The following is a 21,829-nucleotide window of genomic DNA, read 5'->3' as shown; positions in this document are numbered from 1 at the left end:
TGTGTCTTGCAGAGGACACTCGCTTTTAGCTGGCCTGGGGTGCCTTTTTCACAAGTGCATGACATTGTTTATTCCTCTTCAGTTTATGACCCTCCAAAACCCCAGATCCTTTTCTGTGGAACAGATACCTAATCAGTTGATAATTGATTATTTATAGCTAGTAATTTACAGTTGGTAATGCCTAAATGCAGTTGAGAGCTTGTCCATATTGAACTGCACCCAATTTCCACCAATTTGTCAAGAACTTTCTTAATTCTAGTCTTAGCCTCCAAAGCACTCACCTCTCTCAGCTTGTGTCGCCTGCACATTTAATAGGGTTCTCTGTACTTGCAATCCAGGTTGTTAATGAATGTAAGTCGTCAGCCTTCTTCTCGTCCTTCCTATAACTCCATTACATATAGCCCCACTTTCTGCAGGGTCTTCTCTAGGCCCTTGGGTTGGTTTCTGCTGCTTGCCCTGCTTGTGAGCCTGTGTTACCCAACCCTATGGATCACAGCTCAAAGCTTTTAGCCCGAGGTTAGGAAGCTGGCCTTGCTCTGGTACAGGTAACTTCTCAAAATATCACTGATGTCCGCATCGCTGTATGGCAGGAGCGTTGGACAAGATGGTATAAAACCATTGGACAAAACCTGCACAGTTTTCCAGCAACCTTTGAATTTGATTTTCTAGGGGAAGAACAACTTGGGATATCAGCAGTGGTGCGTAGGTAGCTGGCTATAGGTTATTTCTTTGCAGTTAGACATTAAACATTCCCGCTCTTGCAAAGTTATTAGAGAATTATCAGACTATGGTATATAATTAACCCTCAATAAATAAAGTAAAACCATTTCTGGGCTAAACTGTGTGCTTGTATGGAGCCTTCCATCCTGTGGTTAAATCTGTAGTTCCCTTTTTCAGTGCATGCTTGTCTAACTTATCATGTGCCATCATTTCTGAAGTACCTATCACATTTGTACTTGAAAGACAGCAGTTATAAAAGAAACCCACAGGGAGATGACCCAGAGGACGTTTGAACAAACAGAGCAGACTCTTCACAGAACTTTTGAGACTCTGCAGGTAACCTCCTGGGATATCTGTTGCAATTTGTCTTTGTCTTGTTGTGCTTTGTTTGAAGACTGCAAAGGTCCCGCTTTTCCAATTCAGCTTTGCCTTACACTGGGAAATGCATCTGGAGTCGGCTTCTGACCAGTTGCCTGTGAGACAGTGGGACACGTCAGCTATAAGTAAGAAAATCATCACCTTTTAAAGACTGTTTTCTATGATTTGGATTTCTGCTGTCCTTTAAGAAGGAGTATACCCTTTACGAAGGGAATATATCCCTTACCTTCTGCTTATTACTATTTACCATATATAACCAAAACATAATATAATCAAGGCTTTTATTTGTCCTGAGAACTTACTATATCCATTTTTGTGAGGAGCGTACTCCTCTTGCAGATTTCTAGTTAACGTCTTTACTTGAATACACTTATTTTTATTCTCTTTTCAGTAATTTCTCACATGAAACACACAGAGTATCACAGACTTCAAGGTGTTCTTATAATAGGTTGTGGTCTTACACAGGTATGGAAATACCTCTTCCAAAAGCTGTATTTTCAATCTTAGTCTGATAGCAAGAAACAGAAAAATAGCATTTTTGAAAACAAGGCAGGAAAAGATAAACTGATAAGAAAAACAAGGATAATAATTGAAAGCTAATCTGCATTACAGTAACATTTTATATCCAGTTACAAATCAGTAAACTGCTGTTCAGAAAATGTTAGATCTGTGTCTAATAGGCGCATGCTTTCAGACAGCAAAAGTACCTTTGAATAGTTGATCTTTAGGATCTTCCCAGAAGTATAGGGTAAAGAATGTGCCCAGGAAGAATCAGAATCCTTATTTTTTGAGGACAAAGTAAAAAAATCTGTAAGTAGCCAAACCCACTTCAAGTAAACATAAGAGCGAGCCAGCTTTTTTAGTTGTGCTAAATGCCAGAGCAGTCCTGAAACCAGCGTACTGACATTACTCAAGTTCGTAGCTGTGAATCCTAAGCAGTTGTAAAATATGAGGCTTTTTAATGATTTTTTTAAATAATGTACTGAAGTGATTGCTTTTTTTAAAAAAAAGTGCGTTCTCTTAGCAGTGGAACCGATGAAGCTTCTTTCCCAAAGTCTCGTAGTTGTACCAGATAAAGCTTTGACTGCAGCTGGGGAAGCACAACCTGTCCCTCCGTCTCTCTTCTATGCCAGTGGAATGCCCTTCGGTGGGTTCTCATGTCTTTCTCACCGAGGTACCTGGTTCACATTACAAGAGCTTAATCTACTTGAAACTGCATTCTTAGCTGCTGCTTTTGGTTGTAGGTGGTCAGTGGGAGAGCTGCAATGAATGTGGTGGGTAATGTTAATAGATAGGTAGGAATGCAGATGTGCACGCGTGTATAAAAGCACATGCACACACATCTGCGCAGTTCAGAGTTGCGTTCTTGGCAGAATTGTACTGGCGTTATTGCTAGCATGAAAATGAGAAGCTGGTTTTTATTTTCAGGGGCTTGAAGTTGATAAATTTTTACTTTTAAATAGAGAAAAAAAGTTATTAGTGTATTTAATAGTCTCATCAGGTAAATGAGGTATACGATGTTTTTTGAAGCAGGAAAGGAAGCCTGATGCCAGTAATCTGTATAAAAGCATATTGGAAATGTGCGGCATGTTCTAGCAGTTTTTTTAATTAGTTTTTATCAGATAAAGCAGCATAGGTGTGGCAGAGGTGGTCAGAGATCAGGTGCCATTGTAAACTTGTGTTCAGTCCACATAATGGCCTTCAGAATAACATAATCTTGTGAAGCAGAGGTCTGTGTGGTATTCAAGTGAGAAGATCCAAAAGAACAGATTTTTCATGAATGGTAGTGCAACAGGAAAGTCTTGGAGGCATTGTGCAGCCATAAATGTACGGTGTGAGTAATAATTACCTGATTGTGATTCACATACATTTTGGAAGAATCAAAATGTCTGACCAAAATGCCTTTCAATAAGCCAACATACGTAAAAGCAAACCCTCACTCCCCAGGAATAATCCATTAGCAAACTCCAGAAATTCAGTTAGCCTCATGCACATTTTGGCTAGCAGAATAGTAGATACACACGAAATATGAATATAGATAATGAGTGGACTTGGACATTAAGAAACACACTGCATTGTAGATTACTTACTGTGTCATTTTAATGAACTCAGCATTCATACACCATTTTGAAAAATAGTTACTGTATAACAGAAGTACTCCAATGGTGATCAATTGGAGTGCTTCCAGTCCTTGGGTTATTTATCGGAGGTTTGGGGAGAACTGGTGGGTTAAAGATGCTTTGTCTGCTCATTACCATCTGAAAATATTATGTTTTCCATACAAGCAATTGCTGTAGTGCCCCAGGGAAGTAGTGTGATTGGGCTGGGAGGGTGTATTTCTCTTCCGTAAGAACATTTTGGAAAGCTGCTGTTCTGTATTTCCATGTTGTTTATACTAGGTTATACATGAATGATTACACGCAGATTTTTTTTCTCCCAGTACTTCATGAAACAATCTGTAGGAAGCATAAGAACTTGCTGGTTTTAAGCATTAAAAATAGTTGTTCATTTAAATTAGAAACAAATAAAATAGTTTCTCTTACACCCAATAATTAACACTGGAGAATTAGCCTTGAGGTGAGCACTGAGACTGCTTCTTTAGAGAGCTTATTGAAATAAAAACTGGAAAGTAAATTCCAGTAAGTGACTATTTTATATATAGTGGCAGCTAAAAATATGGTTATTTTTGTTCTTGGAGTAAATGGGACTCTACTGAAAGACAATATACCTCAACCTGACTCGCTTCTCTCCGTGGAGAGATGCTCTAAGTCCATGACTGCTGCTCTGAACATCCACACGTGATAGTGTTTGAAACCAGCAGCTTTTTCAAAGAGGGCTGGCAAAAACAAAGGAAGCAAAATGAAATGTGGTTGGTGGTACTTATATAAAATTTAGCTATGACAAGGTGCATTTTCCTGCAAGGAAAGGAGAAAAGTCTGTCCCCTGCAAGGTGGCAGTTTCATCCCCTTGATCATGTGGATATACCGTGCTCCATGGTTTGTGTGCTTAACACTTGGGATTGTGTTAATTTTAGCTATTGGCCTCTGTAAAACGGTGACAAGGCACATATGCTGATACATGGCCGTTCCTGTTTACCATCTCAAGATTATGGACAGCATGATGAGAGTTTTTCTGATCCTCCTTTGGACAGCGAACTTGGTTCAGCGAAACGTACCTCAAGCTGCAAGAGGTAAGGCATTTTCCTTCTGCCAGTGTGTTGTCTTAGCACCAGTGGGTGACCAAGGCCCCTCTACATGTTGGTCAGATGTGCTATTCTACACAAAACCAATTCTGAACAAAACAGTCCATAGCATGCCATGAATACAGGACCACAGATGACCATGCTGTGTTAACGTGCTTCCTGGGACAGTTGTACCCTGTCTCAGTTAGTTAGATTGCTCCCAGCCGGTGCCTGAGGACTGTTTTGCTTTGAGAGGGAAGAACTATGAGGCATGTAGACGCAACTTGTGCCATGCCACTTGCCCTCTGGGCTGGACAGTAGTTCCTGTCCTGGTTTATTCAACGGTTTAATCCAGCCAGAGCAAAGGCATTATTCCAGATAGCAATTTTACTTCCAGGAACAAAACTGCAGTTAGCTGCAGAAACATGGCGACACAAAGCATCGCTGGCATAGTCCTGGTGTGTCAACAACCCTAATGGTGACATTTTTTGTGGGCATCTCAACAAGGAACATTTTAAGGGAAGCAGTTCCGGGTGGTTTGTGTTGGGGTTTTCTGAGCCTTTATGAGGCAGTTTTCCTAATGCAAGGTACGTGCTTGAAAATTGAAGTAGTGGGCATCAGAGGTTAAAATCATGGGAGAAGAGAAGTGGGGACTGATGTCCCTCACCTGCCTTGGAGATGGCAATTAAGGGAGGGCAGGCTCTGAAGAACTCTAGAAATGGAGGGGAGTAGATTGATTATTTCATTGTCTTGCTATTTATATGCTAACATTTTTTCCCAGCATGAGATCTTCCTCATTTCTATATGAGCTCCAGGAATCCCTCTTGCCCTGTCATTTTAAATTATCATTCCCATCTTTCTATGTTTTCTTCCATTTGTGCTTGATTCATCTGTTCATCATTTTGTTTCTTCTCTCACATATGACTTCTTGTGGCTGTCAGCCTTCTCTTAGAAAGCCCCCACGTTATGCTCTTCTGCAATCTTACGTGGGTGAGAATTGTTTGTACAGTTAATCACTTGATCAGCCCTGTTTCAGTACAGATGCCCAGTGTCTATGTAGCTAGAAGGATCAAGTTGAAAAACCTGAACCTAATTAACAAGCCAAATGTAATATATCATTGTGTTTTTCAAGTTGAAACAGTAGTTTTAAGTAAACTCTTACTTGATGAAGTTTTGGTTGTTATTTAAAGATATTTTTCAGATATTAGAAACATTTTATAAGAAGCTGTTGAGAGAATATAATATTGAAATGAAATTATTTGCTTATATTGCTCATTGCTTGTAAACAGCTATTGCTCTAAACCATTCACTGGATTACTGTGTTACGAATATTTTTGTTTTCTCCCTTACAGTTCAGGTTTTCCCACCTGTTAACTTCACCCTTACAGTCTCTGCATTAGCACAAGTACTTTTACACTGGAAACCAAACCCTATTCAAGAACAAAAAAACTACACTATTAGATATGATGTGAAAATCCTAAGCCCTGTGCCTGAAGAGGTAAGATAAAAGATAAATCCAGTATCCTAAGAAGGATAAATTCCTGTTGAGTTAAACATACTGCACGAAACCAGGGTGCAGTAGGTGTGATACGTCTCTTGAACAATTGGCATATTGAATCACTTAGTCTCTTATATCATAAATATATACCTTGAGCACTGGAAAGATTCCCTTCCAGCTATGCTTATGGCTACAGCTCTGCTGGAACAAGGGTTAGGCTGGGAATTGGCAGTCTGCAGTGTTCGTCTTGGGGGGAAGCTGGATACTAGTTTTAAGTGATATTGCTCCCAGTTCAAGTCAGCTCACTTAATTCACATTAATGCCAGGGTATCATTAAAATGTCAGATCATGTTTCATCACGGCTGTATGCTATAGACAAATTTTGGTAAGATAAGGGTGCTGCTGGCTTAAATGAGAAACCTTATACACTTCTTGTGTGGATTATTTGTACTCTCTAGCTTTATACACTTAATATAACCCGCTGAGCTAGCTGGCTGGTTTGCTTCTCTGCAAAGACTGGATCAGTCTTTGCAGGTGCCTTAATTCAGCTTCCATCACATGTAATGCTTATTTGATTTTTTTTTTTTTTATTTCAAGTATGATACAAAGAAGACTCACAGTATCCGAACAGCTGTACTTCACAATGGTTTCTCCGCACGCATTCGGACATTACTTCACCATAATGACCTTCAGATGAGAAGTGACTGGGTGAAGGAGAAAATCCTGCCTCTGCCAGGTAAGAAGAAATGCAAGGGAGGTCTGAATTTTGTGTTCTGCCCCGGTCTGTGGACTAGACATCAAAAGGTGACAGGTTTAATACTTGAAAAATACTGCTACACTGATCTTACAAAATTATTTAGTCCAGGCCTTTCTCTACTGCTGTGGAGCCTGGAGTACAATCTGGAGGTGCACAACATGGATAACCCACATAAAATTTTCTAAAAATTCCTTGCTAAGACTAAGATAACCTACTCTCATACACTCTAGGATATTAAAAGATCATGTTGCCTTGAATTGCAAGGTGTACATGAAATATGTAATGGTGGTGTGTGGTACAGCTTTACTTACACTGTTTGGGAGTCTTCATTCATCCATAACTGATAGACCTGTGTGATAAGGAAGAGAACTGGATACAATAGACATAGATATAATGGACCAAAGACTGTAATCTAAATGTTTTAGCAACATTAATTTCTTACAATTTTTGTAATAAGATTTATCTTTCTGCTTTATAATTCCTTGACTCTCTAGGTGCTCCAGAGACATCTGTCACTAATTTGTCCTGTGTTACTCGCATCACCATTTCTAATACTGTTTCTCTCCATTGCACTTGGCTTCCTGGCCAAGGGGCACCAGAAGATACCAAGTACTTTCTATTTTACAGGTTGGTGTTTTCTCCCATTTTAGTCAGGAATGGATTTCTTTAAGAGCATCATGTCTTACAAGTATTTTAATTTAGGTATGAGATGTACACTGAAGAATGTCAAGATTATATCAAAGACAAGTGGAACAGGAATACTGAGTGCAGATTTTCAGTGACTCATATTGATCCAGAAGAGATTGACAATCTCATTGTAATACACATTAATGGGTCTAGCAAGTATGCTGCAATCAAACCTTTTCAGCAGTTATTTAACCAAAATGCCATTGGTGAGTGTAAATACATTTTTAAAAAAAAAATAAAAAATGTCTAGCAGGATTGTCAAAAGATCTGTGAGAGAATATTACTGGATTGAATGGTTCTTGATGCAGGTGAAATTATGTGCTGGTTTAGCATAGACATTTTAATGAAACTGGAAGAGATTCTAAGACAAAAATGGATGGTTTTAACTAACTTTGATTTTAATATTATAGAATGACAAAAAAAAAAAAGCTAGAAAATACAATTAGTTATTCTGTTTGTTAGCCAAAGCATTATTTCCAATATTCATTTTCAATTGATTTAGTCAATATACCTTCAAGCACAGTTTTTACTACCTTTTATTTTACAGCCTTTCTTTAAAAGGAAAAAGATGCACGATGTTCAAGATAACCATGTCCTTTTAAAGAAAGGCATTAGACTGTCGAATAAAAGGTGGTATCAACCATGACTGTCTATCATCTTTCATCCACCCAAATAATTTCTTTTCCTTCATTAGTTCCATGCCTTTCACGGTTTTGTAAACAGATAACATTTCCCTTTTTCATGGCTTCACTAAGATAAAGCAGTTGACATACTTTCTTAGAAATCATCCCCATAATAGCTGCTGATCTATTCCTTTGAATTTGTTCCAGTTTTCAGTAACATTCCTGGTTATATCTGGTTTTTTTTTTCCTGAAAAGAAGTTTTTCTAACTGTTCTATCATTAATTTAATGCTTTTGTGAAAATTAATTTAATAAATCCCCCCCCCCCCCCAAGTAATCTACTTTTCCAAAACATTTAAGTGGATTTTTAAAACTGTTTTCCCTTAACTGTTTTCTCCAATATAGTTATTCCTCCTAAATCCTTATCTTTTCTGTCCAAAATGTGAAATAAATTCAAGGATTACAGGTCCTGCTTGGAAACACTATCAGGTTATAAAGTGCTCCAATTGTTAGTATTTAAACTTTGCTCTATAAATAACTTACCAGTACAGTTTTCTTTTTGTAGAGAAAGTGAATGTTCCCAGAAATGTCACTGTATTCTTAGAGCAAAATGATCTCCTGGCCACATGGGAGAAGCCAATTTCTCCTTTCCCTAAAGAATGTTTTGAATATGAATTTTACCTCTTCAACTTGATGTCAGGTAACAAGCAGGTAATTGCTTCTCCGATGCCCAAGTACTACATAGTGTTCCTGTCTCTGAGCTGACTGTCCTATATAGCTAGAATTTGCCTTTATGCAACCTGGTGAAAATGTCTTCATATTCATGGATATGTTACAAATTTTAAAACATTTAAAACATTATTTAAAATCTGCTATTAGTACATTTTTGAAACTATGGCCTTTTGGTGAAACTTGTGTCCCATTTGTGACTAGGGTTCAGCAAAGCCAAAGTCTCATCAGTTTTTGTATTTTTCCTCTTTTGCTGGATGTTATTTGTGTCTGCAACAAACTATCCCCAAGAGACCTAGGAAAGCAGAAGGACAAAAATTGGAGTTATTCAGTTTTATGCACCTGGGTTCAGAACAGTAGGAGGATGGAGAATTCTGAAAATCCAGCATTAAGTGTCTTAAGGAAGAATGCCAAAATGAGGCATCTTTCAAGAATTTGCCCTGAAGTATTGGTGTATCATGAGAGAAAATACACCTATAAAAATAGAGATCTTACTTGAAAAGCAAGGCCAGATGCTCACTGTTAATCTAGTAAAGGAATTTAAAAAAAAATAAAAAGACAAGCATGATTAAAGTTTGTTTTCTGAATTGTTTAGTCTTAAGTAATCTATAACAGTACAATATTGTTTTCCTAACAGATATTGAAAATATCCTCAACCAACTTCAGATTACGGATTGATGTTACCAACAGATATTCCATACAAATAAGAGCTAATCATCACATATGTTGTACGAGAGGATTTTGGAGTGACTGGAGTGAAATTATTTATGTTGGTAAGAATGACATGCTTCTGTATTGTAATGAATATTATTACATTGCTGGAAAGCAAATGCTGCCTAATCATGAGCATGCACAACACCAAGTAACTTTAATAGAAGCCAGGAAAATAGGTATGTGAAGAAAGAAACTGACTTGTTAATGCCAAGGGGAGTTAAATCTGTGTTCCGTTAAGAATAAAAAAAAAAATCTCCCAAGCAAACTTGCGGACATATGGAGGGGTTTTTTAGACAGTGATTTGTTTTTACATGCTTATGTTTTCAGAGACTTCTTTAAACCAGCTTAAGGCCTAAGTTCTAGGTAAGGCCTTTTAGTTGCATTACTACTTTAGTTTTTACATGTGTTTCCCTGGCATGCATTGTGATGTTCATGCTGGAAGTTAATACAAGTGATCATGTCAACTATTACTTTACTGGAGCTATATGAACTGTTAAATGTTGGGGGGAAAGAAAAGAGCATGCTTTTAGCATCTTTGGAACATGATAATTTGCCCCACTTTGTTCTGTATTTCCTGCTTGCTGAACATGGTTTTCTGGAAATAACAGTTTCCTTATCACGGCACGTTATCAACTGTTTCTTCTTAGACATCCTCCTTTGCTCTTATCTTTTGAGTTTCTTAACTTCCTGGTTTTCACTTAAAAAAAAAAAAAAGTCCCTTACACTCTCCTGTTTACTATACTTTTCCCTCTTCTATCTATTTGCTAGTGAATGCAAATCTGCTGGTGTTTTGCCTCCTTACTCTAACACATCCCCTTGACTTTCCCACCTGGCTCCATGGCACCGGTGAGCCCTTGGGAAGAGAGGCTCAGCACCCCAACCACTCACCTGGGGCGGGGGGGCTGATCAAGCTTCTTATTAATTAAGAAAACTGGGCCTGTTTATTAGCCTTGTGCACCTATCTGGGAAATATTTGGATGAGACCAACTCTAAGACCAGTAGACCTCTTCTGAGCCCGTATCCTGAGAAAAACACTGGCCTAGACTGCCTGTCCTGTGGCAGCAATCCTCCAACTTTGTTACGAACTGAAACACAATTCTGGATCCTTTCCTTGGGCTGCGGTGATCGAACTCTGTGAAATGCAGCCATACGCTGCCAAAGCAGGCGTTGTAAAACTGCACCTTGGTACCAGCTGCCTCTAAAAGGTTGTTTAGAAGCATTGCAGCCAAACAAAGCTAGATAAAAAATTATTAGTGCAGCTGAGTGGGCTCATTAACGACACACGGCAACCTGATATGAATCAAGTTTGTGAAGCTGTAGGTAAGTGTGAACAACCACTGCCAGGGTTCACAGTTTAAAAGATCCACGGGTCAAGTTTGGGGCTGAAAAGCGCCTCACAGCACATTTGTGCTGTCCCGATTCTGCTTTCCCAGCAAGGCTGAAAGATTTGAGGGCCCTTCTATGTCAGCCGGAGTGCTTTTGGAGCTGTCTCTGCTGCATGGTGTGATGATGACTGAGGAACCTGGAAACATCACCATTATGGACGCTTCGACTCACGCACTGCACATATCAAATATGGAAAATTCATTCTGTTGGTGAAAAAAAAAAAAGTTAGTCTTCCATAAAAATTTACTAAAATCTCAAAAATATCCAAGGATAGGTCCAATTACTTCAGTTTTTCTTATGAAAAGGGGTTTTTAGAGGCTTGTTGCAGTTTATTGACACAACACAGGTTACTGCATAAGTCACTGGGTTTCAGTACATACTTCATTATGTGATTAGCATTGCTGTTAACTTGCTCTGTGGCTCTGAGGAATTTTTATCCGTTCCCTCTGTTTCATGTATTACGTGGACGCCTTTCACTAGACAGGTGGGTGGGCTCGTGCTGGTTCCCAGTGGTGCGTGGGGCTGGCTGGTACCTCTGGGCACGTCTCAGAGAGAAGCCCGAGGAGGAGCACCCTGGGCAGGCCCCCAGAGCCACAGCGCAGCCTCTGCAATCGCTGCTTCTCCCACACCTTACTACGAGTCGCAGTGAGACTTGGTGTTGCCTGATCATGCCTTTTGGGGTCATTGCCAACTGACATAAGATGGAGGAGACTTAGGACCCTTACATTTTTGGTTTGGAAAACGGAGACTTTTCCCAGCTATGCTGGGAGGCTTAAAATTGGCTTATGGGACTTAACCGTTTTCCACAGTTTGCTGCCCCAGTCATCCTCAAGACTTACACGAAGCATAACTCATCGACAGTTACATCCTAAATCTTATTTTCTTGAAAGAAAAGTGATAACCCTGGAGACAAAATAAACGATCCTGACCCATTTGTAATTGCAAAGTTGACTGTGTACTGCCATCGGGGTGGCATGGAGGCGCAGGATGGATCAGGCTGGCCCGCTCACGGCGTCATCCACGCGCTGCTCTCAGGGACTGCCGTGCAACCGCGGCTGTCGGCGGAGACAGCAGGCTCAGCTCCTCATTTCTCAGAAACAAATCTGGCCACAATTGAATATTGTTTTGTGTACAGGACCAATAAACCCAACACTCCAGCTGCTGGCCGATTTATGTCCTTTCAATTACCTGGTAATGGCAGTGCTGACACCTTGATGCATAGGACAGGTAGTTATCATAAGCGCACACGGACTCGGCAGCCCTTTGAAAATGCAGTTCAATGTAAATGTTTTTGTTATATGGCATAATGTGGCACAAAATAATGGCCGTGGCCACTGAGCAATGCCTTTTCAAAACAGAAGCATTGACCTTGATAGAAATACCTGTGTCTGCTCACAGGCAGAGGCAGTAGAGGTATTCTTCCTGAGGAAATGCGTCAGCAACAAGCTCACCAGAAAAATGGGGGGTTTCGATGTCTTTTTTACAGGCAAGTTTATGAAGCCAGAGAAATCCAGCTCCTGGCTAGAAAGGATTAACAGAAATGAAGACTGGTTTAATGGAAAACAAACAGTTTGTGCCTGAGATTGTCAGCAAACAGTGTCTTTGCTGAGTACCAGTCGTGCGCTCGCTGCCTGGCATTGCGTGTCTCAGGACAGCAGCTAACGGACCATATTGTCCTTCTGGTAGGCCTGGCTCCTCATGCTTCTCGGCTTGTTCTCTCCTTCGTGTCAAAATGAAAGAAATTTATTGTTGAAATTAGAAAGTTGGTTTCATGGAAATTGTTCTTGAAGCTCTGTGTTTCATTTCTAATTCTAGATACCAAGTCTTCATCGTTTGCATGTTAATTTGTGATCTGAATATAATCACATAAAACAGTTGATGAAATCTTTGGTAAGAGTGTGTTTAAAATAATCTGCACTAAAATAATATATTTAATTTCTTTTTTTCTTGAAATTCAGGGGAAAACAAACTGGAGAATCCCATAGCCTGGATTCTCGCTGTGCTTTGTGTGTCCACGTGCTGCACGTTCCTGCTTGTTGCTATAATATGCAAAATGTAAGTATCATTGTCTTCTTTTTAATTACAGTATAACTAAGGACTAGGTGTTCAACAGGTGTGTGGGGATGTCACAAGCTTTGCTTAATTTTAAGAAAGGGCACTGAGTTTGGTATTCAAGCATAATTATACAAAGCAAAAGTACTGAAAAGTAATAATCAGCCTAATTAATTTTCAAGAATAACATTCAGCAAAATTGGTGGGGTAAGAGGGTTATTTAATTTAATCTTAAGCAACAAAACCATATACTGAGTGAGGCGAATTTGTTAAAAATCTGTTTGTCCTTATCTCGTTTCTTCACTTAAATGGATCTGCTTGGGTCAATGATTTTTCCAGGAGGACGCTGTCTTTAACCCTGGTGAAAGCTGCTGAGAGCATCTTTCATGGCTAAAATGTACAGACCAAAATTTTCTCAGTTTTGTCTAGTTCAGCCTGCAGACATACACTCTATATTGGGCCCTGGGCATGTAGTCTGAATTTCAGTTGACATCAAAGGAGTATGGTAGACGTTCTGAAGAGGTAAAAATTCAGTGTTTTTGTGCTTGCTGCTCCTCTTGACCTCTTAACAGGAGCAAGTGCCTTGAACTATTGTTTGCTTTGAGTTTCTGAACTATTTGTTTAGTTTATTTTTAATTACTACAGAGGCTATGGATGCCATGTAGTAAGAACAGATGCCACATAGCCAAACTTCCCAAAGTGTGCTGTGAAGAAATACAGATACACTTTGGATTTCTGTAGCTGTGACTAGTCAAATTATAAGTGATGACTTAAAGAATCAATGTAATTACAAGCTTCTCCCCTGAAACATGCATCAAGCAGCAATTATCAGTCTACAATATACACAGCTCCCAGTAATGTAAGTGCTGTCCTCAACTCTGCTAATTTCTTATTCATTTCTTTAATGTCTTTTAATTTATTGGTCATCCTGATGTGTCCTTGGCTATTTTCTTTTCCCTACCACATTTCCTTTATCAAATAAAGGTCTTGTCTACAGGAACGTTACATTAGAATAACTGTTATTAACTCTCCCTAAAGTGTCTGGTGTCTATGATAACCTGTTCTTAAGTCAATTTAATTAGCATAGCAGGTCTCAATGGGCAATCCTGTTTTGAACAAGATAGATTAACTCCCCAGAGAGTTTATTCATGTTGTGCTTCATAGGCTTTTGTTCCCAGCTATGCAGCCTTGATGTATTGGTGGAAATCCCCAGAACGCTCTTACTCACATCACTGATTCGTTTATGGATCTTTCTTACTCAAATCACTGATTCTTCTATGGATTGACCTGTCTCTATAACTGTAGGTCCTCCACTGCTCCAGCATCATCTTCATCAGCTCTCCCTTCTCTCTTTGGGACAGCAAAACACCAACACCAGTTAGTGGCAGTCATACTGCTCCATGTTTTCCTGTGGAGTTCTGCAAGTATTTGGATATTATGCAGTTACCCTCTGCGGAGATCCTGAAACAGATATAGGGGGAGAAATAGCTATAGGGGAAGACTTCTACTCAAGGACCAGCTTGAAGATGCTGTACTAATGCATTTTATGAACTTTAATAGATTAGGCAAATTTAACCTAGTTTTTCCAGGTTCAGTTGCTTGACGCTACATTGGTTGCTTCCAGGAGTTTTTCTTTGCCTGGCTAGTGTATAATTCCCTAGCACCCAAAGGCTCATTACATTCCATCTTTGCCAAAGTGATTAAAATTTTATCTGCCTGCTGCACTGAACTTCACAAAGTTGCTAGCTTTACTCCACCCTTCCCAAGCTGCTTCTTGCTCAGTGTCCTTGTCACTTCTCTAATCCTCCGGCCTGCCCTGGGAGGAGGTGGGAAGTGTAAGAAGATGAAACGCCGTGCATAGCCTGCTCATTTTTTGTATCTGCAAATATTAAAAAAAAGAAAAATAGAACAGGTTCCCTAGATCACAGTTTCATTAGTACTCTCAGTTTTTACTGCTGTTGAAAATTCATGAAGTGTACCACGCAATTCAAGCCACAGAATCATTTCAAATTTCATATGATTTGAAGCCATTGTAAGGAATTTCATTATAGCCAAGAGTTCTATAAATTTTTTTGTGTGCTTCCTGGTGATTGCAGGCATCAGAGATACAGCCCACCGTTTGGGAGAAATGCTACAAGGCAAAGTAGCCCTTTGGGACTGTTTGCATAGTCTTTTCCTTTCACTTACTTGCAGTAGCTGATGGGGTTACTGCCTTGATAAAAAGCACAATTGAATGTTTCCTTAGTTTGCCCTCTGTCTTTATGAATGAGCATCTTCTGTACTTCCTTAGGCTGTACCTTGGAATAACATTTTCTCCTGGAGGTGAGCCCACAGGAGGATGTAGTTAATAACTTGCTCCCAGCTGCGCTCCACTTAATTGACATGAGGACAGTCAGTAGCCTTCCATACCCTGAAATCAATGTGGCCATCCTGACCTCCACCACCTCCCTCTTGGGCACGCCACTCCAGTCCACAACCAGCAGGCACCAGCCACCCGCTACAGGGAAGTCGTTTGGAAAATGTCACAGGGAATCTCAGTGGAGACAAGACGCTAGAAAAGGCACTCTAACATACTGTGAAAACAAATATTTTATCAATCTCATCGTAGCTGTTAGAAGAGGGAAAAGAAGAACTTGTTCTCCCACTTATTTCTCTTTATTTATCTTTGGCCTTTTCATGTCACAGCCTGTGGGAAAAGTGGCAAATTTCAGAAAGACAGACACAGCACAATAACTGGAGGCCCTGAAATGCTGAGTTAAGGCACGAGTGTCCCATGGGGTGTTTCCAAAGCCTGAAGGTCCAAGTAGCGCTAGTGGAAAGGGCCGTGCGCTAACCTGTGTAGAGACAAGCAGAGATATCTGGAACATTTTTTCCGACAAGATATTTAATCACATAACTCCAACTTTTCAGTGTCCTGCAAAAAAGAACAGGACCATTGTGAGGGCACCACTGTCACCATCCTCACCAACGCCTCACTGCAAATTGCACCTGAGGGGCAAGCAGCCCCCCCGAACACAAGTGTCTTCTGCCTCATTTCTGTTGGGCGTTTGCACACCCCTCCTTGAGGGTTTCTATTCCAGAAGCGACGTGTAACTTATGCTTTTTGCTGACTCAATAAATAATTTTGATATGGCTTCATCAAAATCTTTTATTGACAAACAGCACAACTCGAAACGCGCCAATTCTAAATGAAACCGAATCTTGTTGGCTATGTTGCACAGCAATAGCATAAATCAAAACCACACTCGGAGCTAAAATAAGATTGAAGTGGAGTTCTCGTGAAGCAGGTCAAATCTGGTGGCCTCCAGGGCCTTCCTCCTGAAAGGCTTGGGAGACCCAATGGAGTGCAGGAGCCGTGAAGACAACAGTGCTTGCAGAGCTAATCTGGGTATCGTCACAAAGACCTAACCCTTAGCAGGAAAGCTGGGAAGAGTAGAGATGATGCCAGGTGCTGGAGTGTTAATATTGGCACTCATCCTGGTCCCGCTCCTGAGTTACAGGAGCAGCCACCTTACTGTCCCACTCTGCTGGTGGTGACTGCACAGCCTGGCTTGTCCTTTGCAGCCAGCGATGGTTGGACTGCGTTCAGCATTTCAACAAAGGGGGTGCAAATGTCTCCTAAAACCAACTCACAGCCTGCTTTTCCTCCCCGTATTCCCACTTCTGGCTGTACACCTCCGTGACAAACCCTTGTCCATGTGCAGCAATGGGGAGACATCCCATAGCTTGCTTGGTCAGGTCTATCGTGTGAGCAGTGGTACAGCCCTTCCCTTCGCCTAGTAATTAGTTAAGCATCAATGTCTTCTTCAAGGCAGCAGCAGCTCAGCCAGGAAGGTTTAGCTCCAAACTGCTAGTCAGAAAATATTATTATTCAGATAGTCAGAATATATATATTACTCATATATATATTCTGATAGTCAGAATATATTCACACCAGGGAGGTGAGGAGGAATAATAGGATAAAAGAAAACTTGACAGAACTCAGAAAGCTTTTGGAAGAAGAATAGTTCTAAGAACATAAGCATTGAACTAACCAGACATCAGCCAGGAGAATTGTCACAAAATAAACGGAGCAGAGGAGCACCAGATCTGCCCTTGGTCCCAGCAGCTAGGGCTCCACACCTTGGCCAGATCTGTGCTTCATGAATGTCAGACTTGTTCCACAGAACAGGCACCAGATACTAATTCTGGGATAAATCCTGTTATCTTCCTATTCAAATCTGGCCCTATTTGGACATTGTGCTATCCAGGGGTAGTGATAGTGAATGCGTTTTGGTGACTGAAATGTGGTCTGTACTCTGGGATATATCAAAGACAAGGAAAAGTTCACTCTGCAGCACTTGCTGTCACAAAAATACATATGCCTGCATGCTTGAGCCAGACTAAAGAGTGTCAGGCAGGGAAGGAGTATCTCAAAGGGTGTTAGCAGGATGAGTTATTACACCACTAAACAGAACCATTTACTGTCAGCCATCTCTGGTCCCGTTCCTTGCCTCCTCCTTGTTCCCTTGGCACACAATTATTTGCAGTTGCTCTCCTGTCACGAGATGTGGGCAGATTATGTCCAGGAACCAAAGTCTGAGCAAGAGGCAGCCTATCTTGGCTGTCCAAACAAGGTACATGACAACGCAGCCCTTGGGAAGAACATGAGCGTGAACAGACAGATCAGAGCAATTAATTTCTCTCCAGGACAGGCCTATTGCTGGCTGTTAAAAGCCACAGCAGTGCCCCGTTGGATCAGACCTTCTAGCCCAGCTCTCTCCTGCGGCTGCGATGGGAGAGGCTGATGGGGGAGAGCCTCAGCCCACCTCCTCTGTGTCATCTACATGTCCCCAGGGTCCAGAAGTGTCCTGTGAGGAACGGCACACCTGCCCAGTCCTCGGGGTGTCCGCTGGTGGACCATTATTCATTACTTTGAGTCCTTTTGAACCTGCTGCTGCCATCAGATGCTGATGACTGAGCGGGAGAGGGGCAGGAGGGCTGGGGGTGAGAGGAGACATGCCTTCTTGTGGGGCTAAACACGTGCTGCTTGTTGGATATGCCATCCATCAAAAAAAGCAATTCTTTCACATCCCTCCACTACTGATTTTTTTGCAGAAACCATGTATGGAGTAAACTGTTTCCACCAATTCCAACACCCAGCAACAAATTCAGAGATCCCTTCCCAAATGACTATGAGGTAAAAAACATTCTACTCACGCCTTTTTTTTTTTTTTTTTTTTTTTTTTTTGACTAGAAGGAACGCTTGTGTTTGTGTGCTGCTCTTTCCCTGTAAGGCTGTGAGCATAAAGCTTGTTACTGCTCAGTTAAAGCCTTTTGACCTCTTAGAATTTCTCATGTCCATATTAAATGGGACGGCATTGTCAAATGTGTTGTGCAAAACATGCCAAAAGGGAAATTTGTGGGTGCAGTTCACGTAACGATATGCACAGCCCTGACTATGAGTATAACATCGAGTTAGCCATCGAATTTAGCAATTTGTGAGGCTGTTTTTGCAATCATAACAACTGCTGCAGTCGGTTCTCACCTGGCTGTGTGGCCATCTCCTCTGCCAAGGACAGGTCCCAGCCTGCAGTAGCTCTAGATCTGGCCTTTTTTGTAGATGAAGTGTTTTGGAGAGGGTTAAAAACAAATGAAAGGATTAAGTGCTGTTGTTGAGTGCTTTTCTAATATGCAACGAATTTCAGGCACATGGTGCCGTACCTATGGCTCTGCCTTTTGTATGGAAATGCAGTTGCTCCTTCCACCGAGCACAGCCGGGCAGATAGCTCTGCCTTGGCAGGGACTGGAGGCTGACTCCTGGAGAGCTGATTTACTTTGTGAAACCTAACAATGGGAAATGTTTTGGTCCTAGTGTTAAGCTGGTCTTAAGCCTTATTATGTTTGCTGTTACTTCCTGATAAATACATTTGCCTTACAGATAAGATGAAACTTCTCATTGTCTGCTCAAGGGAAGTGCTGCTCAGTAACTTGATTTTAATTTGTCCCCTTAGAACAGGGGTTTGATTTTTTGGGTATTGTTCTTATTCCATGGTCTGGTCAAGGAAACAGGCTTAAAAGATTATCATATAATGTTTGTTTTTAATTAAAGCCACTGGTGTAAAATAACATGACTTAGGGTATCACAAATAAGAATATGAGAAATAGCAAATATTAACACTGAAGCTAGAAAACGTGAGCTTGCAAAGGCTGTTTCACATTATCAAAAGCAGCACTGCCTTGTATTTAGTTGCCGCTTTACTTAAAGTGAGCTTGGTGCGGGTAGGCGATACCGGCTGGAGGCTTGCTGCTGGCACCGGGGCCGCAAGGGTGGTGGCACCAGCAGGAAGACGTGAGGACACCGCCCTGGTGTCTCTGCTGAGATCACCCGGGAGAGTGAAACCCCCAGCAGCTGTTTGTTGTGGACATTCAGTTCCTAAATTTGTAGTGTAAACAGTGGGGTGAGGTGATGAAAGCCCCGTGCAGCAGTGGCAGCGCGGCCCGTGGGAACCGCACTCGGCCCCGAGGAGCAGCTCTGCCTCCCGCCGCCCCTGAGGGCTTCCCAGCAGCTGAGCTACTGCTTTCTGCTTCCTTCTGCAACTCACCCCGTCCCTGCACGCTTGCTTGCATAACTCTGCTCAGCACCGAGGGGTTGGGATCTGGCCCCACAAGTGGGCTTCACTGCTGTTTATTCAGAAAAATTCACGTGCCCTCGTAACATGCCCTCAAGCTCCTCCCGGGGCTCTTCGTCCTTGGCTAGAGAGGGCTGGCTGGTGGGCCACTGTGGTCAACTGTGTTGTGCAGAGCATGCCAAATGGGAAATTTGTGGGTGCAGGGGGCTGCTGGCCTGAGGGACTGAGTGATGAGCAGCCCTGTGAGAACTTCAGCGGGAATGTGAACTTTCTGGCAAAATTCTTCTGTTGAACCCAATGCTCTTTCTTGGCTCTTAGCTCACAAAATGTTTTGGGTGAATCCCTCTTTAAATGAAGCAGCTTGAAGCATGGTGTTTTGCTGAACATGTTAAGTGAGAGCTTTGCAGCATTTGTTTCATAACGAATACTCAATGCAGGCTTAAAACAATATATCGTGACTCCTCTCTCTTAATTAGTGCAGTCTAGCTGATAACCTCAGTTCACCTCCCAGCTCAGCAGCTAAAAGCAGTGTTTGCTTTCCAGAGAGCACGTACCTGCACCAGTGAGACAGAGACCGAGTTCGGCAGCTTTGCTGAAGATCTCTACTGCAGCACCCTTGACGACTCTGTCTTCTGAGAGGCCGTGGGGCCAGCGAGGCGGCGCAGCCCTGGCACGCCCCCCAGCATCGCCGGAGCGGGCTTCGTGTCACCTCTGCTGCGGCGGCGTTTCCAACCAGGGGAGGAGGGCTTGCTTCCACGAGGTGCCTCACATAACGATAAGCTACTAAACAAAAAGTCCCAGTTTAAGCAGGATACAAGTACACGGTACAAGGGCTGTGCAGGAAAAAAAGTTCTGGAAAAGAGCTAATGCCTTTTTTTCTGGTTGACAGCTTAATCTTTTGGATTTTTGTTTTGTTTTAAATAAGTCTGACAACTCAAGATGCAAAATGCAAACTGGGACTTGGTGCAGCCCTGTGTATGGCAGCCGGGTACCCAGCCGTGGTCCCTGGCAGTGACCAAGGTGGGTCAAATACTAGGGAAAGAATGAACCAGGCTGTAGAGCACCCCAGTGCTGTCATCTCCGGTGCTGCGCGGCTACAGCAAATCCATCGTGAGAGTGGGGACCCACACTTGGCCTTCACCGATACACTTTGTAATGAAACAGTGCCAACTCAGCAAATAACCTGAATAACCTCCATGGAAATGCAATTCATTGATAAAGGAAGCGTCTGGCTGTGCTGTGTGCGAGCTGTGAGCCGTGCAGCCAGACCACTCCTGCGTGGGGCCTGCTTGAACGGTGCAACGGCCAGGCTGTGCCTGACGTGGCGATGTCCTTCTCGTACTGCATGAAGGTACTTACGTCTTGCTTTTTAAGTAAACATAGCACCAATTGTGGATGTTGGAAAAAGGCTGTCTTGTTGCAGGACTTTATAAACCCTGAAAGCCTCTGGATTTTATAGGCCATTTAAGACAAGGTTAGTTTGTTTATGTAGCTGATGTACAATTAAGAGTCTTACTACTTTTGTGCATGAAGCTAGCATCTTGCCTTGTTACTTTTGTACGCACAAGTAGTGCGTTGCCTTGTTATTTGTGTGCACACAGCTGGCACCTTGCTGCCGCAGGCACAACTCCTGACATCTCGGAGTTTGAGTGCGTGGCAGGTTTTGCAGATGGCCTGGGGTGCCGCACAGGTTGTGTGCACTGCAGGCCTGCGAGGAGCTGCATTTAAACTTACAGTAAATTCACAGATTGGGAATCGAAAACTATTCAGGTAAATAGCTATGAAACACTGCAGAAAACTGACGCTCACGAGCCACTGGCAACTGAAGAGCCCTTGGCAGCCCCCCGCTGAGCACTGAGCCCAGTGCTGAGCGTAAAACCCCTCTGAGCCCTGGCTGGGCACAGCCAGCTCCGAGCACGCCGCCAGCTCTGCCCATGCTGCGCTGCCGGGGGCTGCCCGCCCACACCCCCAGCCCGGACCCTGCTGCGCCAGGCACACGGTGAGACCTGGGGAGGGGAACAGTCCTACTCTCCGATTTTTCCTGTGAAGTTCTGAGATACTGGTAAAAATGTCTAAGCTCATGTAGTTTTGCTGCCATGTGATCAAAGACACTCGACAAATGTACCCCGATGTCTGCTGCACGCCTTTTCTCCAGTGTCCTGACTGTCCAGCGTGCAGAGGAGTTCTTGCTGTTTATTCCTCTCCTGGCTTGTGGAAGTTTATCTTTTCTTCAGGTTATTTTCTTCCTTCTTGTAAGATTTGTACAGATTGCAGAAGAAAGTAGGCATTTTTAATATCTTGGTTTCCTTGGGCTTAAACATCCCTAGCTTTTGGCTGTGTGAAGCCGGAGGGGCTGCGATGGCTGATGCCTGCGTGGGAATCACGGCGGCTGACTGGGACTGCAATCTGGGTGCTGTGAGACCCTGATTTCAGTACGAAACAAGAGCTTCACCTGTGTTTCTTACACTCCTGTCTCCCGAATGAGGGAATGCCAT

The 21,829-nt window shown here is 42.3% G+C and overlaps 1 protein-coding gene across 2 annotated transcripts; it reads left to right on the top strand.

Moving 5' to 3' along the window:
• The first annotated feature begins 969 nt into the window (after positions 1–969).
• On the top strand, positions 970–20,153 carry IL5RA (interleukin 5 receptor subunit alpha). Of its 2 annotated transcripts, none has more exons than XM_082321223.1 (11): positions 970–1,056; positions 4,133–4,288; positions 5,632–5,777; positions 6,375–6,513; positions 7,029–7,161; positions 7,237–7,427; positions 8,408–8,553; positions 9,209–9,344; positions 12,630–12,726; positions 17,821–17,902; positions 19,878–20,153. In XM_082321223.1, exons 2-11 carry the CDS (start codon positions 4,177–4,179, stop codon positions 19,968–19,970), a joined length of 1,275 nt encoding a protein of 424 aa, XP_082177349.1. In that variant the 5' UTR covers positions 970–1,056; positions 4,133–4,176; the 3' UTR covers positions 19,971–20,153. The 2 variants fall into 2 exon arrangements, with proteins under 2 accessions (XP_082177349.1, XP_082177350.1); XM_082321224.1 differs by lacking the exon at positions 970–1,056 and adding an exon at positions 2,155–2,245.
• Positions 20,154–21,829: the final 1,676 nt, after the last annotated feature.

This window comes from Platalea leucorodia, assembly GCF_965183815.1.
Source record: "Platalea leucorodia genome assembly, chromosome: 9".
Classification (NCBI taxonomy): domain Eukaryota; kingdom Metazoa; phylum Chordata; class Aves; order Pelecaniformes; family Threskiornithidae; genus Platalea; species Platalea leucorodia.
This window is presented reverse-complemented; position numbering and strand designations above follow the sequence as displayed.